At 38.5% G+C, this 25,242-nt stretch overlaps 2 protein-coding genes across 4 annotated transcripts in view; both read right to left on the bottom strand.

The window, feature by feature from the left end:
* The window catches only part of tiam1b (TIAM Rac1 associated GEF 1b), an 82,090-nt gene extending 66,728 nt beyond the window's left edge, over window positions 1-15,362 (bottom strand). The window contains exon 1 of one of the 2 annotated variants that reach the window (XM_042487087.1): window positions 15,280-15,362. The gene's annotated coding sequence lies outside the window, so the exon portion shown is untranslated. Of the gene's footprint in view, window positions 1-3,465; window positions 3,564-15,279 lie in introns of those variants that run through there. The other variant, XM_042487088.1, reaches the window with a different exon arrangement.
* An 867-nt stretch (window positions 15,363-16,229) lies between these two features.
* The window catches only part of LOC121942959 (SR-related and CTD-associated factor 4-like), a 28,666-nt gene continuing 19,653 nt past the window's right edge, over window positions 16,230-25,242 (bottom strand). The window contains exons 17-18 of one of the 2 annotated variants that reach the window (XM_042486278.1): window positions 18,039-18,177; window positions 16,230-17,282 (exon numbers count right to left, since the gene is read on the bottom strand). In XM_042486278.1, the coding sequence (XP_042342212.1) occupies window positions 16,861-17,282; window positions 18,039-18,177 (561 nt within the window). In that variant the 3' untranslated portion in view covers window positions 16,230-16,860. The remainder of the gene's footprint in view (window positions 17,283-18,038; window positions 18,178-25,242) is intronic. The other variant, XM_042486280.1, reaches the window with a different exon arrangement.

The following is a 25,242-nucleotide window of genomic DNA, read 5'->3' as shown; positions in this document are numbered from 1 at the left end:
TCTGGCAATACCACAAAAACAGCAGTGAATGGATGTTGATGTCTTGAAACCAGAAGCCAGTCCACTGCTGGGTGAGCCATTCACCTACCAATCTCAGTATGGCAGCTGACTTGTCTTTGCCTGAATGTCCCTTTGCTGGCAGCAGAATAAACACAATGCCAAGAATACAGAGGAGCAGCAATCCTGCATTGTAAATGTGTTTTCTAAATCTGGTTCATTCAGGATCTTCTTCCACAGAGGCAATCATTTGTTTTCAGGTCAGTGAGTGGGAATATCAAGCCTTTTATCTAGTATCACAAGTGCAGACACACAATCCATCTCCACTCAAAAATCACATCTGGGTCAATGTCAAAGTCCATTCCCTCAATTTGATTTCAATATTAATGAGCAGGGAATAAACATTTTTACGTTATGTTGCAAATAGATACAGAGGAAGGAAGAACATAGGAGGAAGTTTCCAAATAACACTGTCAAAAAACTACAGTTTGTTGCTGCATCAGTTACATGCGCAGTGTTAACATGCACTGAGGACTTGATCTAAATCATATCTGTGGACAGAGGCCCTGGAGAAGTCATCCCTGAGCACCACCTCAACCATAACACCCCTGGAGCTCCAAACTCCTTACTGTGCTGCATTGTGCACTGAGGCACAGCAACGGTGGATCCTGACACACATGACTATACAAAGCTGAGTAGAAAATGTGCCCGCTTCCTCCGAGCAGTCCTGATCACATTTTCCAGTACAGGCCTCTTTAATTCTCCTGTGGTATGACGTCACTAAAAAAGGTCACATCTCAGCTGTAGTCCAGTATCTTCATTCATTGACTAGACTTTAAACCTGGTAATAAATACTACATCTCATGCAGAGGTATCTTAACAGGAGGACACTAGTATGTAGAAGAGGCACTCCCTGCTAATGTGGTGCATTTAATTAATTCAAACAACAGCATATTGTAGCGTTAGAGGCAACACTGAATTTTAGCCGCAAACATGCAATTCCTTTACAATTAGCAAAAACTTTGGTCTGTAATAATCATCCATGCTGAAGTATCACTGAAGCATGGGCCATACTGATATCCTGTACCTCCACAGAGCTCAGTGGATGCAAAAGATCAGGCAAATTTGAATGTTCGAGGGGCATCCCACAAACACCACTATCTTTCTCTATCTCTCACCTTGGCACTCTCTCCTTTTGAAGTGTCCAATAAAAGAGGAAAAATATATCATTTTATTAATAAACTAAGGTTAATATTAACAGTGATCTGGTGAAATATCGTATCCTTGCTACTCAATTAAATATTTATTTTAAGTCTGTACAAGAAATATCTCAGTTGTTTAATCCACCTAACTGGGATTATAATCAACCAAGCACACCCTGTTTTTTAAATAAATGACATATCTGAAATATAAGTTGCCAACATTATTAGTGCTCTCAATAAGTCCAAAGCTAAGGATGACACCAACTTTTTGAAAGAGCACAAAAACTCTGTGATATGTCCAATACACGTGGAAAATGTATCAATAAAACACTCAAGTTGTCCCATCAGCTTGGAAAGTGGGCACAATCAGTCCAATCTTTAATCTGGGGATAAAAGAAACATGAACAGGCCAATCAACATTCAACTCATCATCTAAAATCATCTAAAAAGTAATAGAGAAGTGGGCAGCCAAACTACTAATCACACATCTCCATTCCACGGCACAGCTCCCTTCTTTGAAAATGTTGAAAAGAATTTCTTGCCAAGTTGCATACCTTTATGTTACAAATTCATGACTCATTTTTACACTCAGCACCATATATGGTAGCAAATTAAATAGCAGACATAAAACATGCAGTAGTGGTGATAAAAAAATCTTATTTGACTGTTAGCAAACAAAACATTTGATGGCCCATGTGGTTCTACATGTTTGGACTGGGAATTTGCTTTTGAATGGAAACAAATTTGCATGAGTCTAAAGCAAAAAAAAAAAAAAAAAAAAAAGCTACAATGAAAGATCTAAAAAGAAGGTACGTACATGTATTTTCTAAACTAAATAAAGGGTATTGTCTTAATATAGTAATACTGGCTTTCACCCTAAGCAAAGAATTATCTAGTTTATAGCTCCAATATCCTGAGTGGTAGAGAACAATTCCTCTCATTCATTAGAGTCTTTACAGTCTTAAGAGTTTTTCTCTAGGTCTTTCCTGTGCTAAAAGAAATGCAGGAGTAGGCTGCACATGCTACAGGTGAAAATTTGAGTAAAAGCCAGAACAAAATGCAGTTAAGGGCAATGCTTTGAGGCGTGTGGTATCAAACTGAGCAAATAGAAAAACCTCTATGTGGAGCCGCATTGGCTGTCATGCTGAAATCTGCTTCATATATAGTCTAACTTATAATAAGCTCAGTATCTGAAAAACCACCTGATCTCTGAGGACCTCTGCACACTGTGCCTTTCAATGAAATGAAGCTTATGACACAAGACCATGCAAACCAATCTGTGATGACAATTATTTTCCTCTCAGAAGAGTATTTTTGTAGGGTTGAATTTAGATTTGGGAAAATCCTCCGAGTCATGTGATTATCATATAATGCTTTTTTTAAAAAAACTCAGAGTTTGAGTTTTTTTTAAAGCTTGCTTTCCTCCACTCATAATGGGAGCATTGTCAAGATTTACAAGCCTGAAAGCCAGCGCCTGACCTCCTGTCCTGCTAAGCCTCGATTGGTCAATACATTTCCATAACTATGACACCAGATGACCATTTCTCGCCCCTCTCCCCACCACAGGAGTCACAACGGGGCTTTCAAACACAAAGCCAAGATTTTAAATGAACTCACACATCATGAAGTCCTCCAGCCCCCCTCCAGGATGCGCTCTGGGAATTCTCCTTGACTTTGACCATCTCTTTCATTTGCAATTCATCATCTCTCTTTCTCAGCATCACAAAACCGCCACCACCACCACCACCAGTTCTTTGTCATTACAACGACACAGACACAAGCAGTATTGTTTGTGTCTGGCAGTGAATGGAGAGCAATACAATGGCTCACAGCCTGCTGTTGTAGGTAAAGTTGTTCCCTACACAGGAGGGCTACAGGTACAAACATGAAGTGGAAACCCCACCCTAAACACAGGCTGTGAAGACCCCAGGATATGGTTGCATCACACACACACACACACAAAACATGAAATTATAGGCCAAGAGCATGGAAATTCAAACAGTGATGGAAACTAATAAAAAATAAATACAAACCCTTAAGTCACAATGAGATTCACAAGCGCTTTGACTGCATCTGACAAATGTAAATACACTCTGCAACCTTTGCTTGCAGGCCACATGTTGACTCAGGGGGTTACTGCTGCTGTGATTTAGCACCTCTTTTGAAAAGTGGGAGGTTTCAAGCTGGACTGCCATTTGTCTCCTCTACTAACACAGCCAAACACACAAGGCTACATAAATACACAGCAGCAAATACAATGACTTACCTTGCTAAGTACAACCAACATGTGTCACTTCTGCTTCTCCACAGAAGCCAAGGGAAATCCCACACATCACTGAGGGAAAAATTTAAAGCCCCACATGAGAGGATTATTGACACTCCTCCTGCAAGTCCACAGCAGACTGACTACATGCAAGGATGAGTTGAAGAACTGAAGGAGAGAGGGGGAGTGACTGTTTGTAATCCCCCCCACACACACACCCTCCTGCTGACTCTTTCACACTCTTTGCTCCCTCCCTCCCCTCTTTGCTCCCTCCTTCATTCTATAATTCCATCCCCCTAAACTACAAACCTACTGCCAACAGGAATGCGTGTTCCCTCCCTCGTCTCCTCTGTAATTGCCCCTCCACTCTACTATGAGCAGCTTTATGTTTACACTAAAAGTAGCAGCCTTTTTATTGCCCACAACTGTCAGATTCAGGTCTGCACTTCTCATTCTGGATCAGAAGAAGCTTAACTGTAAAAAAATAATCTTGCTTTCATCTCTTTTGTTTGTGAATAATGAAGCTCATGTTTTCTTCACCTCAGAGGCAACAAGGGCTGAAAGGTCTTAATGTGTTGCAGTGCATAATTTGGAACATTCAGTGACGCCCCAAAATGGACCTGTGAATGAGAGAAAAGGCTGGACTTGCTGTTGTCATAGCACCAGTGATGTCGTGTGGCTATCACGTCAGCAGTGACAGCGTCAGTGCCGGATTCATTTTAAGATGATGGAACAGGGGAGAGAGAGGAAAGGGAGGATGGGGAGATTGAGGGCACAGCGACGTCTGTCCAGCTGCAGCCTGCATCATGTGCTCCAGAAGCCGCTTTGCATGCATGCTGAAAGTAAAACAAGCTTCAAGCTAGTCGAGGATGTAGACACCCTGACAACAACACAGAGCAGAGACAGAGAGAGCACTGGGCTTAGTCTGCCTGAAAGGAGTCCACAGATTGGAGGGCTGAATTGCCTTGTCTAGACTTTGCGATGACTATGACCAAAATAAAAAGCACTCAGCAGTGTGGTCAGACTGACCAACTCTAAATGTATTTCATGCTCTGCCAAGGTTGTGACCCTAATATCAAACTAAATCACTGGGGTTTTATTGTGAAGACAGGAATGTCTGGTCTTCAGAGGCAACCAGACATAATAACCTGTGTATATCAACTCCCTGAGCTCAATTTCACACATGTAATCTTTCAGGAAAACAGATTTTTTTGAGGTCTTGTGCCATCATTGTTACAAATTCCACTCACAAAACACACCATGTGCCAATTTCTTTATTCTAATTAATGAACAATTTGTTGGGACCTGATCCAATGAAAACAAAAGACTTGGAAGCACATGATACCGCTTGAGGACAGAATGTCAAGAAATTATTATTCAGACAGACATTAAAAGAGTCGACAAAAATATACCAATAGTGTGTTTTGACTATAGCAATTTACAATCAAATGTTAGCCTAAAGGGACTTCTGATGTGTTCTCAGGTGTAAGTTAAAAAAATATAAGCTCATGTTCCATGAGATGCGATTATCTCATCTGCTTGGGTCCTCAGCCAAAAAAAATACTGGCAGCAGTGCAGTAAATGCATCTATCAGTGAAATGTGGGCTAATGCTGAATCCACGTCTGCTCTCGTCTCACCACAGGCATTTTAGAAATGTAGATTGCTTGCATGGAGCCCAGCTAAACAGAATACTCTGCTTTCTCATCACCAACACAAGGCTATTAGCCCTGGTGCAGTCTGCACTCAATTTAGGAGCTGATTGAATTGGACATCCAATGCATTGACAGGCCATTCAATACCGCTAGAGCAATTTGGCAGGTGAGATTACAGTTACAGATCAACAGCAACACTACAGACTGCTGATGCTGTCCAGGTGTCAAAACTAACTGCAATCACTGCCAATCACCTTCAGCCATAGAGAGCAAAAATATCACAGCTGAAGGTGGAGGAATGATAGCAATCCATTACCTAGAATATGCAAGTTCACTGGATTCAACTTTTGTTATAAGTAACACTATTTAGTGATGCACATTAATGAGGATTTCAACTGATACCGATAACCAATAATTTCCAGCTTCTTGTGGCCGATACGATACCAATAACTGATCATTTCTTTTTTTTTTCATTTCCTGAGGTTATGAAAGGCTGAGATGTGGTGAGTACAGATGAATTTACCATTATAGCTAAGACCAAACCAAATATAACTGACATAACTACAGTTAACACAACAACAGTTCTGATTCTTAAAGTGGACATTTTGTTTTCAAGTTAAAAGCTCTGACAATCTGTCAAATCAGAGTAACTATAAATTGTATCACTCAATAAAAATATAAAAGCTTTTATACAACTAAAAGCTTTCGGCTGCTTAGTCTGTAGATAAAACATCGACAAATACAGATAGACTGTTGTGACGTGCAGAATATTTTATCTTTTGAATACAAAAACAATGAATACATCAAAGATAAAGAACAGATCTTCAGCTTTTATAGACCATAAAACCATTTAAATCTAGCTTTTTCGGTTTCATTTTTAATATCTGAATTTGTGCATTTTCATTTAAAAAAAAAAGACATTTCAGACAAAAAGCTGAAATGCTATCGCTATGATGTCATAAGTCCCATTATTGGGCCGATAATTATTGCGCATCCCTACACTATTATTTGGATTTATACTTGTAGCACCTTTAAAAAAAAATCAAAATCACATTTCTTTCTCATGTTTTAGCAGAAAAAGTTCAAATTGCATTACAGGGATTTATTTTGCAAAATTACTGATCTGAAAATTTCAACATTTGCTCAAGCTACCTAAAGTTAGTAAGGAAGCCACTGAATAATAACTTTGCAGCAATTCCCTGTGTTTTTTCCCTTTATTTTCACCCATGCCTCAGCTCCTACCAGTAAAACAGCTGATGATCCTACCATGCTTCACAGAAGGGATGGTGTTAGAGAGGTGATGAGCTGTGCTGCCTTCAACAGAAACAGACTCATTCGGACAGGAGATTAGTTGCACCAAACTGATTATTTTGGGGCACTATACTTTTAGTTTGGAACTTGCCAATTGGGGTCATTACAACAAGACCAGTCACATAAATTCTTCCTTCTTTGTTCTGAAGTGAGGCCTTAGACATCACAGAATGAGAAAAAAGTCAACAGGGGTTAAGACTTTCTCGAGGCAGTGGAGCCTAATATCTCACATCTAAGCGGATAAATCACAGAGCAGCTCCCCAGAATAGCTCTAAATAAAGGTCAGTTAATAAATGACTACACGCTGGTTTATTAAAGCAATTCTGAATGGACCACAGGACAGCACATCATTCAACGCAATGCAGCTGCTATGTTAAAATGTTCATTGTTTTATGTATTAATTTAAAGGGCATGCTGATAGATACAGTCACCAAAACAAGTGATCCAAACAGCACCCACAAGCCAAATTTCAATATAGAGAGATCAAGGCAGGCCTACAGTGTGTTGCTTTGTAGATCAGAGTAGAATTATTAGGCACAAGTAACCTGACTTTCTATAACCAGAATATAATGCACAACGATTAAATACTAAATTAACACACAGGGGATGAGTAAAGCCCGCAATTATGCATCAAGATGTAGATTCAGCACCATCTGTCTGATCATTCAAACATTCCCAGCACTGTACACCAAGCTACTGGTCAATAAATACAAACTGTGCATACATCATGTTGAAGCTGATTTTACTATTAAACAAGTGCTCTGCTGTATGCAGCAGTTTGTTCAGCATAAAGCGGTCTTGTGAATCTACAACAACACTGAAAAGAACATCCATCTCGACAAGGGTTCAAGTGTATATTTTCTTGAAGGTCTCCTCAATCACAACAACACATGTCCCCCCTGTGCCCCTCTGAGGGAACAGATGATCCATTGTACTGAAAAAGAACACCATGTACAACTGATATCTTAAGATAAAAATGCAACTGCTTCGCAAGACATGAAAGCAGTAACCCCAGCCCGGGTAGAGATCATTAGCGAAAGACTCAGTGGTCTCCAGCAGTGAGTTGCCTCTCAAGCGTCGACATCAAAGACACCAGTATAGAGAGGGAAATAATTTACAATGCGGAAAAAGAGCTGGAATTGATTGGACAGGACTAAACCTATACAGCATAGGTAGCTCTCCAATCCCAGTTATTAAAAAAATGCTTGAAGCACATTAGAAGTGCAGTAGTCTACACCTGACAAGCCGCTGGGCTAGGTCAATTATTTACTGAGCTTGTTACTGTATACAAAGCACACTGACCATCATTTGGCTGACAAGAATTTGTAAACTACATAAAGGTATCCATGGCCATGTATGCACTGATGTACAGGCCAAAAGATAATAAAATTCATAAAATTTTATCAGTCGATTATCTTTCTCTACTAATTAAGAATAGAAATACTGCCTCACGGTTCTCCGCGCATCAGTCAAGTTGCACTTATAGTTTACATCCATGTCTATGAAAACATGAATTCCTTCCACACATCTTCAACCCAGCAGCAAAGAGGATCTAAACAATCAGCACAGCTTCAAGGTGGACTCCCAAGATTAGTGTCATCAATTCAGTCTCCCCGCCTGTTCCTGAGTTATGGCTTTGAGAAATGGCCAGAAAAATGTTGCACAACATTATGATGCCACACTGAAATTTATCTTTGACCTTTTGGATAATAAAAGTATAATATGTCATAAAAAATCATAGTATATGTCATAAAAAATGTCAGTATATCATGTCATACAAAATGCCCTATACAAAGTCAGAGTATAATATCTCATACAAAGTTATACTATAGTATAGTATGTAATTAAAAAGTCATAGTATAATATGTGATAAAAAAAGTCCTAAAAATAAAATTCTAAGTATGCCTTAAAGACTGTCATTAAAAAAAGTCATAGTATAGTATGTTATAAAAAAGGAATGATATAGTATGTCACAAAAAAGTCATACTAGCATACTATGTCTTAAAAAATGTCAAAGTACAATATGTCAAAATCATTAAAAATGTCATAGTACAGTAAGTCCTAAAAAAGTCATAGTATAGCACACAAAAACCTTTTTCTATTATGTAATAAAAAAGTCAGACAATAGTATGTCATAAAAAAGTCATAGTTTTCTGTCATTAAAGATGTCATAGTATAGTATGTCATAAAAAATGTCATATTATAGTATGTCAAAAAAAAAGTCACTAAAAAAAAGTCATACTATGTCATGTAAAAAGGTCGTGAAATTGTCATAGAAAAGTCATAGTATATCGTAAAACAGTCATAGTTAATTAAAGTTATGCTATAGTAGATGAAAATGTCATTAGGAAAATTCTTAATATTGGTCCAGTTGTATGCCACCGTGCACCAGTAAAGTTGCTTTTACAGTTTATATCCATGTCTATGAAAACATGGATGCTTCACACAAATCTTCCCCGCTGGCAGCACAGAAGATCTAAACAATCAGCACAGTTTCAAGATGGACGTGTCATCAATTCAGTACCTTACCAAATGTCTCCCCATCTGTTCCTGACTATGATGTTGAATAATGGCCAGAAAGGTGTTTTTGCAAAACTTTAGGATTTCACAGTTGACCTCCGACCTCTTGGATATAAAATATCAGAACTTCATCATTATATTCTCTAAGATATATGCGTGGAATTTGACCTAATTTGTCATCTAAAAGAACTGTTACTCTTTATGTAACCTAGGAATCTTGCTCTCATTTTTGTGCCAAATTTAGCCCAGTTTCAACCTTGACGTCTAGACATGTTTTGCCGCATATCACCAAATAAATGCTTACCGAGAGAGGTTCATTTGCACACCCAGGATAAATAATTATTGCTCTATGCCATTTCAAAACAAATCCCACTTCAGAGTCAACCTCAAGCAAACAGAAAAGGCCCTGAGAAGTTCTAGCTTATGATTAATGGCGTGGTAAAGTTAGCCTAACTCCAACCTTCCCAAAGTGACTCATAGCCTCAGCAGTTTAGTGCACTTAGTATCCATTATTCATCCTAAAACCACAAGGCTCTATCAGCCATGTGAAGCTGATGATCATCACCATGTGCAACTCTGACAGCTGCTCATACGTTTTTGCTCACAGCTCAGAAATAGGAGGAGGAGCTGAACTTTGATGAGGCCTTTTAATGCTCATCAGACATGTCTTTCCAAACCGCATGACCATTGTGAAGAGCAAGTACCACGGTGCTATCGAATACCATCCACTAGTCATCACATACACACACACTTGCCTCTCACTTTGGAATACTAGCCCACTGTAATTGGAATAGAATCTTTTCAGAAATCACTTTTCTGAGGCTACCACAACCTCAAAGGCAGCTTTGAAGCTCAAGTCAATACTCAACGGTGCAGGCGAGTCAACTTAATTTGTGTGTAGCACTTGCTTGCTTGTTTCTACGGTGCAAGCCACAGCAAAGGGCCTATTCATTTTGACTTTGATGAGAATATTTGTTGAAGCATCAGCAGTGTTTATCTGCTACATAGCAGTATACATTCAGCTGTACAAGCTTCAACTCAAAGTGTGAAATAATTGTGACTTTGGTCTTCGCTTTTTAAGGTTAGCGGGATATAACCCAACCTTGTCTCACATTCAACAAAGTGCATCATAGTCACTCAAAAGTACAGCACTGCTAAAGGGTTTGTGCTATGGAAAGCATCTGGGATCAAAACTTGGCAAGCCATTTACATGCTTTTCCAGATTACGCTGACTGTCAGCACATCATGAATTCATCATATGTGACCTCACTTTAGAATTGCAACATACTCCAGCATCTGACAGTCTTCTGCCATCAGTATTACATGAGAAAAATATACAAGGTTTTTTAAAACGGATGTGAAATACTGAAGTACAGTTCAAAGATTCAGTGAATCACCTGCTTAGCAGCATATGGTCCGGAACAAAACAATACTGCAGTCTTTGATGTGTACAATGTGGCCAATTGTGCGGAACAATAAGATTCCTCTTTTCAACTGTCCAAAGATGGTGGAAGACAGGCTGATACAGAAGCACATCAATAGTGCTCTCTAATGGAGACAGATGTCCTGTCAGGAGGAACAAGGGAAGGCCAGGCTCTAGTCTGAAACTCAACACAACATGGATGTAAACAGACGTGGAGAGGAAAGCATGGTTTTCCTTCATCCATCAACTTGAACTGAAAGGGAACAAAGACTACTTGATTTAAAAAAAAAAACTCGTTAATGCCATTATCTGATATACATGTTGTGAAAGTAATCAATCAATCATGCATATGGTTGCAACATGAAGGCGAACCCACTTTATAAGGAATCTGTTGTTCTATGCAGAAAGAGAGCAGTTAATTCTAACAAGACAAATTTGGCAATCAGCCTGTGCAGACTGCATTCACCCCAAGAGTCTGCACACAGACGACCACTCACAGCTGCAACAGCAACACTGTTACACAATGTGGCTGCTCAAATACAGGATTTGCGTGGAAGAAGGCCACTTTTACACTGAAAAAATGTTTAACAGAGCACAGTTCCAGTTGTAACGTCACAGGGAGGTGACTTGTCTGTCCTATAAAATGCAGTTTAGGGCTAGAGATAATTATTTTTTTTACTTAATTATTTTATAAAAGATAAAGCCAATGAATTGCACATCATTATTTCCAACAGCCTGGGGAGAAATCCTAAAAGGACATGCTTTGTCTAACTAACAGCCAAGAACAATTCAATTTTTAATTAAAAAAAGGAGAAAAATCGGCAAAAGCAAGTCATCCATCCTTTCATCGATTAATTGTTTTCAGAATTGTTTCTCATCAATTACCTGTTGATCAACTATTCCTTACACCTCTAAAAAATTTTTAGAGTTTCGTATTGCCATAAAAACTGAAGCACGGGTTCTCCTTTGAAATATGAACTTTCAGACTCACAAAAATCAGTGGAGCCCAGAGTCTATAATGTTTAAAAACTCTGCCAGCAGTGTGCATTTAAGTGAACTGCTGGAAAGTATAGATGTGGTCGTTTCAATTTTTAAAACTTAATGGTTGGAATAATGGCAATTAAGATTTTCCTACCACATTTGGACATATGTGTGCATGGCACTGGGGCTTTAGCTCAGCTAAGCACGCCCACTGTAATACAGTATTTATAATCGGACACTTAGAATGACAAAAGTTTCCCAGTGGGAAAGATTTCCAGCTTTGTGGTTGGGGTCCAACTTGTGTACTTAATATTTCCGCAACACACCTCCTCTTCTTCCCCGTGTGTGCGTGGGTTCTCTCCGGGGTCTCCGGCTTCCTCCCACAGTCCAAAGACATGCAGCTCAGGTTTACTGGTGACTCTAAATTGCCCTTAGGTGTGATTGTGAGTGTGTGGTTGTTTGTCTATATGTGTCGGCCCTGCGATAGTCTAGCGACCTGTCCATGGTGTACCCGGCCTTCCGCCCAATGACAGCTGGGATTGGCTCCAGCCCCCCCGCGACCCTTACGAGGACAAGCGGTTACAGAAAATGACTGACTGACTGACCTCCTCTTCTTATTTGCTGTTTTGTTTAGTTTTTTTCCAAACACATGGCTTGACTAAGTAAGACACTATGTAAAAACACACTGTTGTTATGGCAGAATAAAACCATTGATTTTACAAGATTCAAAACTGCTGTAGGTAATGCAGTTGGTACTAGTGAGTTTGTCTTGGAATGAATAGTCTGTGTTAATGTTATCACGCTGGGCTCAGTATGTTATTTTCTTGGCACTATGCAAAACACTACACTGTCTTCACTATTTACTTTGCACCACTTTGCAGAGAAATGAAGAGTTATGTGCAAGTGGGATGGGAAATGAATAATTCACAAAGAGCACTTACCAGGGTTAAATTATGCGCATTTGAAGAAATCAACTGTGTTTGGTAGTACATGGCTGTACAGACATGAAGAACAAAGTCATGGATTGTACAAAAAGCCAACAAATTAGCATATGAATGCAAAGACATTCTTTCATGTGTGGCTGCGCCAGTCGCTACTCTGCCTCAAGTTGGTCCAACGTTTGGGATCTTTGAGATGGAGAGTTAAAGAGTGTGGACACAAGCCAGAGGGGGAGCAAAACTAGTTCCAACTTGACCACACAAAGGCAGAGGCCGGGGTTTCTGTGCAGGCATGTCACACAGGTGGGCTCAGGTTACCACCCTGAGGACACACTGCATGCACTGAAGCCATTCTGCTGAATGCTCTGTAGCACGGTTGTTTTTCTCCCATGGTTCTCCACCGTGTATTAAGTATTCAGGCTACTGTTTGGGGCATGCATTTTTAGTTACCACTGCAGAAAACACCTTCCACATGTGAATCAATAGTTCTACCTTAACTTGTGCCTTACATAACTTGTAAGTTATCTTGAAACAATTAATAACTCAATATAACAAACTAAACTTTAAATGAGTAATCCACTCCAAAACTAAAGCATCTTGGGAGTATCAAACACTCACTCTGAATATGTATTTGGACAACAATGACTAGATCTATAAATCTATGGAGGACAGCTGAATTAAAGTGCATTTAAACAACAACAAAAAAAAAACAGTGCAAAAAAAATTTAAATAAAATAAAATAAAAAAAACAGTCCAGTCCAGCATTGGTTTTTGGCCGTTTTATTTCAGATACTGTGGGAACTTAATAACATCCAGTTTGAGTACTAAATTCATGAGTTTTAAGACTTATCAGATGCCAAAACTAAACTGGAAAGCTATCACAGCAACAATCATTTTTGTCAGCTTCAAAGTAAAGTTAAGCCAATCACACACTACAAGGATTTCTGTTAACAACTTAAAACTCTTCTTCATGGTGCGAAATCTTGTCACCATTTGTAATCGATATCACTGAACACTTGAATGAAGACTGTGTTCAATTTAGGTATATTTAGTGGCATCTTAAAGTGAGGATTGCAGATTACAACCAGCTGAAACTTCGCCCAGTTCAATTTCATTAGTGTTCATTTTTTCAGGAGTTTTTTTTTTAACTGGGATCTGAATTATCAGCAAAGATCTCTTTAAAACAAGAAGACCGCATGTTTAAAACCAATAAAAACACAGAATAAAGCAGTTTCACATTCCAAATCAGTGTTTCTCTGATTCTGTTTGGCATGACGGAGATGGGCCAATAGCCCAGCACCTACTAATACGTCCTCACCTTTTTTTCTTATAACTTAAGATCCAGCAATTCAGGAGGTTTTTAACGGGAGCCAAATTATCTGCCGAACTCTCTAACACTTCATAACAAATGGACCTGGTGATTTAAACCTCTCAAAACACAGAATAAACCTGTTGCAATTTTTTAATAATCAGTGTATGAAACTCTTGCCAAAACACACTGAGCACATGGATGGACACTTAAGTAGATTTAAGAGATTTCTATGGGTGTTACACTTTTCCTTGTGTGAAAAACATTAACTGTTAGAATCATTACTGACATAATTCATGCCACTGCATTCTGTGAGGAAGTAAACTACAGACCTCTCACCTTTCAGGCCACAGGTGGGTTTTTTGATACTAAAAAGACAGATTTGGATGATGCCACAGTTACAGTTTTAAACAGCATTGTTACATTTTAGTGCAGGGTGAAATGTTACTTTAACTTCCATCACTGAAAATCTCCTGTAGTTATCAATTGTTCTATGCAAATACAATATTATTATTTCTGTTGTCCGGATCTCCTTGAGAGATGCCTGTTTGTGGGCCGGTACGGTCATACTGGACTCACCATAAATACAAGCTGCTGACTGGGAAAAATTGTGCCTTACCCTCCCAGTAGTGAGATTTTTTTTTTTTTTTTTTGTAGAAAAGCAATATTTTCTTGGCAGCATAAATTGCAGAAAACTGAATGCCAACAAATGCACATCTACCTAATACTAAAAACCTTATACATAGCCACCTCATTGCTGGTCAGTTTTAAAAGACTGCATAAAACCATTTCAGTGTCATGTTGTCCCCATGAGTGAAATGTGATGCAGCATTAGATCTTAACCTGCTACAGCACTGCACATTGGCATCATCTCATAGTCACATGTGCACCTACCTGTTAGGGTGATTATCAGAGCCAAAGAGAAACATGACAGGAGGACACCACTTTCAGCAGCAGACTGTTGCAGTGACGCTGCAACAAACTTGACACCATAAGGTCATTGGGAGTGAGGCAGCTGCACAAACGAGCTATCGCCTTTCAGTTGAGTCACCTGCACATGATCTGTTTGCCAACGCAAAGAGTAAATACAACAGCAGCAGCATGGATCATCTGTACTACAACAAAAAGACAGCAACGAGTCAGATTGAATGACTCTGCTTCGTGCAACACTATACCGCACTGAGGCCAAACGCAGCTCCTGCTCTCCCTAACAGCAGAAATGACCACAGTGCCGTCCAAACACCTCCAGGGTATGACAGGTTACCGTGTCTGTTTTTGTGTTCCTGCATTTGCACTGCTTCAGAGAGGTAACATTAGCAAGTGCAGGATGCGCATTCATGCTCTGGGGAGGAAATTGAAACGTCTGAACATGCACGTTAACCCTGCTGTATGCCCAACGTCATTCAGGCTACACGGTTGTTTTACCCCCAAAATCAGTGACGCCTGACTGAAAGAAGACGCACAAGATGCGCAACACTCCGTGCACACAAACGCAGCTTTGATGGCCTTTTCCACCGGACCTCAGTGCGGCACCGTCTGTCACCCCTGATAAACTTGTATGATTGAGTGACGCTGTCATGCGTTCACACGGCGCTAGGACCACGCGGAAGCATGATCGGACACCGAGCCCATTATCCTTGTCATGATGAAGACAGCGTGCTTCCCGGTGTGTCGGCACATACCTGTCACCGCCGCCGTCGGCTCCTGGCTGCGTCCGTCCGGACACCGAAAAATTCATGTTTCACACGCCGGTGTTGCCCGTCCGCCTCTCTCAATCCTGCCGCCTCTCCAAGGTCTGTGCCTGTGCACGGACCATGCGTGTTGTTTCCACACCGCTGAGAGGGGCGGAGCGCACGGTCCTTGGAGACTGTGCGCAAGTGGATCATGAGAATGCCACTTGCTTATTCTCAGAGCCAATCAGTTGCGTTTCACCTCGAATCGGCGTTCAATGACCATGTACAAGGTAGTTTCACAAGAGTGTTTTAATTACGAGGAAAAAAACGGCGAGATGATCTGTTTCTTTAAACCTAATGCACAATTTAAATGGTGGTTGGTGCAGCCTGCTTGTGCATTCCATCTCCCGCACATACACATGCATTTATTTGCAAAGATGTGAGCGAATAAATGCTTCAAGAAATGTGACGGACTAAAATCGTCACTGACTTTTATTCTATCTGTCAAACATTTGTAAAAAAGGATAAAGGCTTAGGCGTTTATGTCAAGTAGCATCATTATAAATATCCCATAACTGTGGTTTAATATGAGAAAGGCAGGGAAATTGCAAGTTATTTCTGTATGTATCACCGATGAGGCATGCAGTAACTATTATTATTTATCTGTTTATTTTCATATTCTGTTTTTTGTGTTGTGTTGTGTTTTTAGCTTCATGTATTGTTTAAGTATTAAGTTTTTTTCTTTCTATTTTGATCAGTAACTCCAGTGTCACTATGTCATGTAATGTCTTAAAATGCAAAAAAAAACAACAACAAAAAAAACCATTATGGCTGTTTGCTAAATGGTCTTTAAAACTGATAGCAAACTCTCATGCAAGACTATTTATCAACACAAGTTAGTTTTCTTAAAAAGAGCATTGAAATGTCTGTGTGATCGACACAAATAAAACCACATGGTCAAATGGTAATACCTCTTTTTAATATTCACTCCACGTGATCCTACAAAGTATGACCTTAATGTACAACAGAGGTTGGCCATAGTGACAGGGTTTACTCTACCCTCTACTGGCAGGACATGAAATTCTCTTCTGCTTGAAGTGAAATCCATCTTCCCTTAAGAAGAATTGAACATTAGTGTGTTACAAATGCATTTTACTAAAAACAAAATACCAAAAAGGTATGAATTATAGATTTTAACAGTCTCCTTCCATACACAAAAACTCTGGTGAGGGAATAAGCTCAAAAATACACACTTTGTTTTTACCTCCAACTATGAGATTAGACTTGAGCATAAACTAGACAACTTCAGATATACAAAAAAGATAGCAAACAGCTAGAAGCACGTACAGTATTTACAGCCACTTCTCTGGTGAACTCTCTGGTGAAAACGAACCACATTCAGAACATGGTGTCTTGTTTTTCATTTTTTATTTGACACTAAGAAAAGATTCTGGTGGTGTAAAATAAAGTCTGAAAAGAAGTTTCTGCACCTCAGTTGTTTACAGCAGTCCTTGTTGAACCAAATGCCCTGATACTCAGTATCTGTCACAGTGATTCAGAATCAACCCCCTTAAGGTCCATCATTCACCTCTACCACCTCGCTCTGGGGAAGGGTGGGGGCCCAAACCCTGGCCTCCCATTTCGGAAAGGCCTCCCTTCTCTGTCATCCATGTCCTCTGGTCTAATAGCGGGATGTCGATGGAAAGGGGGGCCACGTGGTGGAAAGGGCATCGGCATTCTGAATCTATTTGGTGGAAACATGGGTCCTCCGGGCATCATGTGCGGGGGCATGTGTGGCATGCTTGGTGGTGGGAAGAATGGAGGTGGTATTCCGGGGGGAGGCTGCAGAGGTGGCATCCCTGGCCTGGGAGCATGAATGACCCCTGGGCCTGGCAGGGTCATCATCGGTGCTACTGGAGACCCCAGCTTGTTTGCAGTGACCGGATCTGAGGGTGTGCCTTTGTCTCCTGTAGAATCCTTGGTGGACTCCTCTGGGGGTTTTACACTTCCTGCTGCAAAAAGGATAAGAGAAGGTTTTATTGATCCTTAATGGGAAATTAAGTACTGTGGCAGCAGAAAGAAAAACAGAGAAAAACGTCTAAAGAAGTAACATCGAGCAAAAAACAGTGACACACTGCAGCACAGATCTGTTCATATTAACAAGTCCAAAGAGACGATACTTTTAATCAACATGACAGCATTCCAGGGTACCTACAGCTTAAAGCAAGTAAGATTTAAGACTTTTTAATGCCTCTTTGAATAATATTTAACAGATAAGATTTTACAATGACTAAAACTTAATTTAAAATATATACATGGACTAACATAAATGAGTTAGGGACAATTTTGACCCAAATGTGCATTGTAACATATAACATGACTTGGTGATTGTGTTTTGCACACTTTGCATGTATTACTCCACTGCCTTGGAAACAAAATAATGAGTGGTTCAATTATCCTGACCTGTGTGACACTGATACACAAGGCATTTGGTAAATTCTATATTTAAAAAGATGTTACCAATTTTTTTTATTTTTTTTTTTAGATTTTACAATACAACATCAGAAAAAGAAATCCTGCTTCCAGGTATCTTAGCATTTTTAAGACTTTTCACAGATGTATTAAAGACATTTTAATACCAATCAAGGGCTTATTTTTAGATTACTGAATTCAGTGCCTTTAAATACTTTTAAGGATTGCATTGACATCTTCCCTTAAGATGATGGTTAAAACCCCCCACACTGTTTTCATCAATATAAATGTCTTGCCTGGTGTCAACTTTGTAGGGTCAAACTCAGGAGGAATGAAAGGAGGTCCTCCTGGAGGCATGGATGGAGGGGACAGCATGATGGGGCCAGGAAAAGCAGGTGGACTTCCGATGGGTTCTGCCTGTTGAACTGATGGCACCTGGAAGACACAGGAACACAATGGCGTCCTTGTTAAAATTAAAGTAAAACAAGCAAGAAAGCTTTCCTTGAGAGGTGAACTGAAAGAAGAGACAACATTAACATTTTCTTATTCTACAGCAGGAAGCAGCTTCTTGGCAGCATCCCATGTTTGTATATTTCATTCATCTTTGTCATATCTGACAAACAACATCTTCTGTTGATTATTTCTGCGCAGTATTTTTGAAAGTTTCATGAAGAATTTTCAGTAGAGTCCTCAGAAGATAATATATTTATATATATAATCATGTTCCAAAGTTGACCCAACTGTCACATTAAAAACAAACTAGAAATGCATACATCATGGTAAGTGTCAGGCATTGTAAAGAGGTGTTTGGTGAAGGGAATGCACAGATCAAAAACAGAGGCCAACACAGTCTTACCTTGCAGCTGACACTAACTGCAAGCTTTGTATGATAAAACTATGTATTTATTCAATATAATTGCAACAATCTGTAGTGAGTTAATATTGAAAACACAACTATTATTCCTTACTATATTACAGCTTCAATCACAGGAACGTGGAGCACATGCTGAAATTCAGTTGAGCTTTGTTTATGGATGAATATACTTTGATATGTGCAGGTTCACAGTATATACTGTATACATCCCTGTGACATTATGGTGCCTTTTTAAGTCATAATGTCATTGAGTCATCCTATAACACTTTACCAGCAAAGCATGAAATACCGTTGATTTATACACACCACACATTTTTTAAACACTACAACCACACACAATTGTGAACAAACATCAAATTTGCTTCTGAAGAGAAGCAGGGACCGCATATTGGAGGACATCTGCCATTATGGAGTCTGGATTTTTCAGAAGGTAAACATTACAACCCTTACAATGGTGAAAAAAATTACAAAAATTCACGTTTCCTATAATACTCCCAAACAACAAACAAAATGGTAAATTATATTTCTTGTCCCAATAAAAACTCCTTTAGCATCTTTCAGTTTTTCTTAAAGCCAAAATAATAACTTTCTTTTCAGGTCAAGTTAAAGGTGACTCTTTAATTTCTAAACATGCACATGTAAAACCACTTGACCTAAGACATACTGTTACACAGTTGGCACCAACTTTAAGAGAAATGAGTTAGCATATATTGAGATATCCTGCTGACCGACAAACTAACAATGGACAAAAGCTATGACTCTGTGGCGGAGGTCAAGTTCCCCTCTCTGTGATCAGTTTCACTAATAATCCTGAACTGCCATACACAAACATTTTACAAGCTACACTGCACAGGTATACCAATTACTTCCTTTTATCAGAGGCATAACTGTGCCTACATTCATACTGATGCAGCTTGCAAAGAAAGAGTTGATCTCAACCATTATATATATTAACCATCTGAAACCAGAGAAAATTGCTTTGATTTCTTTCAAAAACACGAGAAGGCAATGAGCAACTTAACAAGACATGTTCCTAAAATTAACAAGATAAGTAAAAATTTACACGAAAATTACCTCAAAAATGCAGAAAATTACAGATATAAGAAAACCTTTTTTTGCCTCCTGTGACACAATTTTAAAAATATAATTATAATAATTAGAATGATAGTTTTCTGGACATTTTCTCCTAGGTTTTTTGATAATTGTCTAATAATCCTGACCCCTTTTTTAAAATATAATTTTCAGGTAATTTTCTTGTCACCTTTTATTAATTTCTTGAAACCTTTTTTTCACATATTTAAAAGAAATCAAACCAATTTGGTTTCAAAAGATAGAACAGCTTGTGAAAGGCGCCTGAACTTAGCAGGAGAAAAGTGATGTCAGTCCAGGTTTTAAAGGGTTAATAAGGCAGAACTAAAGCTTTATGCACAGATAAATAACACTTTCTGGGTATATGAAATAGCATCAGGCATACACATTGTACAATAAATACATACTATTATCTATGAATGACGAGTTAACAGTGTTATATTTTAAGTCAGAATACGGTATCTAAAATAATAAAAATAAGAAACATATTAATCATGTCATGTGCTGTACTAGTTACTGCATGACTGTTCCCTCAGGTAATTCAATTTGATAAGAGGAATAATTAGTATGACATATACAATTAAAACACTTATGTCCACCAGTACCACTGATGCATTAATTTAACTCAAATTGTTCATTACATTTCAATTTCTCCCCAAATGGAAATCACGTGTCGTGCATTCAACTCACAACCCTAAATCTATCATTAACACAAATCACATTTCTCTCTATAAAAGCGTGATAACTGTTGGCCACAGAGCCACCAAGCACATCAAGTTAATACTCATCGCCTACCAGATGTTGCAAGTTGATGACCATAAGCTCTTGCATTGTCATTCTCTCCTTGATACCAAAGATGTTTACTGCACACAGGCTAGAGGGCAAATTTACACATAAATCTTACTGACATGCATGCAATATGCTGTTATCCTTCAAAATGTGACTTGCCGACCTCCCAGTGCATACCACCAGGACAACAAATACACAAAAATTCTCCCAATGAACCATGTGTTCAAAAATGAGCAACAACGGGATTAATTTGCAAATCAAACATATCTCCCCAGAGAGCACCTGTTTTTGTTTCATATTATCTTAAACACATACAGTGGAGTGAGATGTTAAAAATCATTTCTGTACAGATGAGTCACAAATTATTCATTAATCATGCATCAAATGCTTTCCAAAATGCTATAGCACAGGGAAAGTTTTCCTTGTCACTGTAAGAAAAGTTTTTAGTGACAGAGCATAAAGAAACGACACATTAAAGCAACTGTCAGCAACATCTAAAACCCTATCTTTAATATAATGGTAGAAATCAATTTAATCCTATTTAAAAAATCAAATACTCTGAGAAAAAGAAAATCTGGCAGACTAAAACTGTCTTAGTATCTACAGTATAAGCCATTCTGAATTATTATTGGACCTGAATTTTGACACCCAGTCGGGATAGTTCTCTGCAACGTGTGTCTGTTGCCTATCACAGACACATGCACACATATTAAACTAAAATTCAGTCTTATAAAATTCAAAATGTTTATTTAAATTTATTAAGGTATGAATTAGAAATAATTTAAGAGATATAAGCCTACAAAGACTCTGGGACCTTAACAGAATTTAAAGGCACCATGTGTACTGTAAAATAGGTTTGCTGAGGAGTGCTGCAGCATTTTGCCCGTGTGGGTATTTTGATGGTGGGAATAACAAAAAGAAAACTGAGAGAGAAATTGCTGAACACAAATATGCAATCCACACATGGAATCAGGACCACCCCATTGCCAAGAATTATAAACAGCACCATGGTTGTTATCCGGACACACTCAAAGCAGAAGGTATAGAGGCCATCTAAATGTCTAAAACTAAAGAAACTGTTACAAAGAGAAACATTTTGGATCTTCCAGTTAAAGGCCACTGTGAGTGCAGGCCTGAATGAAGAGCTGGACTAAGTTCCATATCTGTAAAAAATCTGTTGTGATGAAATAGTGCTCCTATGAGAAATTTTATATTAATTTTTATAATAATATAATATTCATTTTTATGGATGTTTTTGTATAAAATTAAGTGACTAATGTTGTTTGTGTGATGAATTTGCTGGTCTTGAGTGTAATGGTGCATTATTAGAGTTGACCTGAAACAATTATCTAATGTTACTCTGATTGGCTGACACCTGACATAAGCCTTGATATATCTGTGAGCTGCCACTTGTTTTAACAAGCCCTGATGAAGACTGAGTTGTATGCCTAGGCGCTGATCCCATTTATTAAACCCTTTCAAACTTTTGCAAAACAGTGCTCCTTATTATTATTATTATTTTTTTTTTTTTGCTTTTTGTGTAGATATGACTTCATTGACAAAGCAAACTACAAGTCTAATTTCCCCCTCCTTTTTTGGCACCATGTGTACTGTTGGAAAAATCTTAGTTTGCCATCAGCTAGTATCAAGAAAGCAAAAATAAGCACATATTGCAGACAACAACACATACTTTAGGTTGCTGGTTTCACAGGAATTATCTGTTTTTATCTACAAAAGAAAATATGTGCCATTAAACTAATTTTAAAGAAGATATCACCAATAACAAAATCTACACACAATAGTAATGTAATCATTTATCCCACATCACCAGAATGACTGAATACAGGAACGGACATTATACTTACTTTGTATTTCAAGAGAGAACTTTGGGATTTCCCTGTTGTTTCAATAATGTTTTATGTATATATAATAATGCTTGTTTGTTTGTTTTAATAAGAAAACACTTCAGTGGCCATCAAAAGAACTGCAGATAAAAGCACCTCTGCAATAGACTCAGAATTTGGCAGAGATGGTTATAGCTTGAATCATCAGGAGCCAAACTCAAGTCAGTGATACAATTGATTCTTATAGTTAAAGCTTTGCTATCTTAATGGGTAAAAGTCTTTTTTTTCTTTCTTTTTTTTTTTTTTTTTAAAAGAGAGTGCAACAACAAAAAGTAGCCAGAACAAACACCCACAGGCCATTTAATATTTGAGTTAACAACTTATTTGACAGTTAACCTCAGTCCAGATAAATGCAATGCTCAATGACATTGTTTTCACTTTGATCATTTGTTAATCTTTGCTGAAATGGCTAGTTCTTGATAGAAGTGTACATTTCTGCTTGCTACAGTGCACTGAGAGGGGATGCATTTTTTTGAGTTAGGGCTCTCTCTCTCTCTCTCTCTCTCTCTCTCTCTCACACACACACACACACACACACACACACACACACACACTAAGAATGGCAACATCTGCACTTCGATGTATGAGACAGACATCAGTGAGTAGGGCTAGACATTGTGGCAGGCGTGGCACATTTGATGACCATGATGCTCACACATTACAGTGATATCTAAGGAAAAGTAGAAGATGGAAGAGCAACTCTTCCCCAGGTGACTGACAATGTCAAGGTGAGACGTGAAATTATAAAAATTACATTTGGGAGACAGACACAGACACACAGACACACAGACACAGACAAACAGACAAACAGACACACAGTATGGAGCACAATTTACTATGTGCAGCAATGACAGAAAAACACAAAGAGAACATGACATTTTTTTTCTATATAAGCCCATTTCATGCAAAGGAGTACTTCACCCACAAAATGAACATTTGTTTATCAGTTAGTCATGTCATATTATCTTGGATTAAAAAAGAAAACAATGTTTTTCTCGTATGCCTCCACACAGAACAACGAACATATTGACTCATTGATTGATTGTGGAACACCTTTGGAGGAACAGTGTCAAAGATTTAAGGGAATTTAGTGGCGTCTAGTGGTGAGGATGGCAGATTACAACCAGCTTAAACTTTTCCCGGTTAGAAATCCTTCAGTGTTCATTTTTCTGGAGGTTTATGCCAGGAGCCAAATTATCCGTAGAGGTCTATTCCTCTTTGAAACAAATGGACCTGGAGTTTTAAACTGCTGTAATAAAGCAGTTTCACGTTAATAATTCAGTGTTTTTCCGATGTTGCTTGTTGCGAAGGGCCTGCTAACGTCTGTGGCAGACATGAAAACTGAAAAACCTGAATGGCACCATCCAGAGTTTTTTTGTCCACTCTTGACGACTGTTGAAACAGGTAACAAAGACACAATTCTTATTTTCAGATGATGTTACACTAAAGAAAACATACTTATTACATTAAATTCCATCTCTGCCAATATATCCCCCTAAATCCTTCAAACTGAACTAACAAAACTATATAAAAACATCAGTATACAAACTCTACTTGTGCAGTACAATCCAAATCTCAGAAATCCAGTTGTATGTGCTGTACTTCCCAAACAAAAGCTTTTTTTTTCTCGCTAAAAACAACAGATGCAGATTAGTATTGGAGTCTGGCTTTGAAGAGAGCACAAAGTTTTACTTTCACTACAGTTTCAGAATTTTAGTGAATCTTCTTGTGTTTGGGAAGAACAGAATACTACTTGATTGGATTATACTGTACTACACAAGAAAGTTTGTTTACGGACATTTTGATACAGTTTTGCTGTTGTTGCGAGGCATGCAAGAAAAATGCTTTTTTTTTAAGGCAATAAGGCTCAACTAATTGATATACAAACAATCATTTTGTGGGTGATGTTTTCTTTCAATTACTACTATCATACAGTTAAAATAAAAAAGCAGTTCATAAATCAATCATCTTTGATGCACTCAGTGCTCTGCAAATAGCAACAGAGGAGTCTGCTCTTACCCTGGCGTTTCACTCCATCAGCAGAAAACACAGGATATCTGCTGCTCCATTTTTCCTGCAGGTTATTTCCACTTAGGAAACCCCACAGGCCAGGCAGCTGGGCACTGGATCTTTGATCAAAACTCAAATCTCAGGTGGGCATCAACTCAGAGCTTTCACTCGTCACTCTTTGCTCTCTGTTTATATCTGCTACTTATAAGACGTGAAAGGACGGTAATGAGATGGCTCTACAATATAGCTTATATTATTCATGACTAAACAAATGTCATGGAACAATTTAAAAGTCCATTTTAATATAAAAGAGCCTTTCATTACCTTCCAACCAGTCAACAGCATCATCCAACAGTGGGAATCCCAACATCAGATCATTTCTTTAACACTCACCTTTGTGAGGCCTCATGTGAGTCTGATGTAACTGAAGCATTTCCCTTTTTTCCTTGAAATGTCACTTCACTCGAAAATGACTGAAAGGAGAAGACTGCTCAGAAGTTTACATTATATTCCATGTCAATCACTGAGCTACCTGAACCAGAGGTCTAAGACTTACACCAATGATGTCTACAACATGTAAAATAGAAGGCATAAAAAGTAACTTTCAAAAAAGAGAGCAGCTTAAGGTTTTACAGCATGACACCATCGCATTTTGAATCTGCAATTCTCCTTACTTCTCCTCCTCACATTTTAAAATACATTTGTATTCTATGCAAAACCTTTGTAAAAAAACTCTCATGCACAGACCCTAATGTGTAAGTACACTGAACAACAAAAATAGAAACACTTGTTTTTGCTCCCCTTTTTTTAATGAAGATCTTATACCTTTTCTAT

Source organism: Plectropomus leopardus, chromosome 5, assembly GCF_008729295.1.
Source record: "Plectropomus leopardus isolate mb chromosome 5, YSFRI_Pleo_2.0, whole genome shotgun sequence".
NCBI lineage: Eukaryota > Metazoa > Chordata > Actinopteri > Perciformes > Serranidae > Plectropomus > Plectropomus leopardus.
The sequence above is the reverse complement of the archived record's forward strand: the minus strand, read 5'-3'. Positions and strand labels throughout refer to the sequence as shown.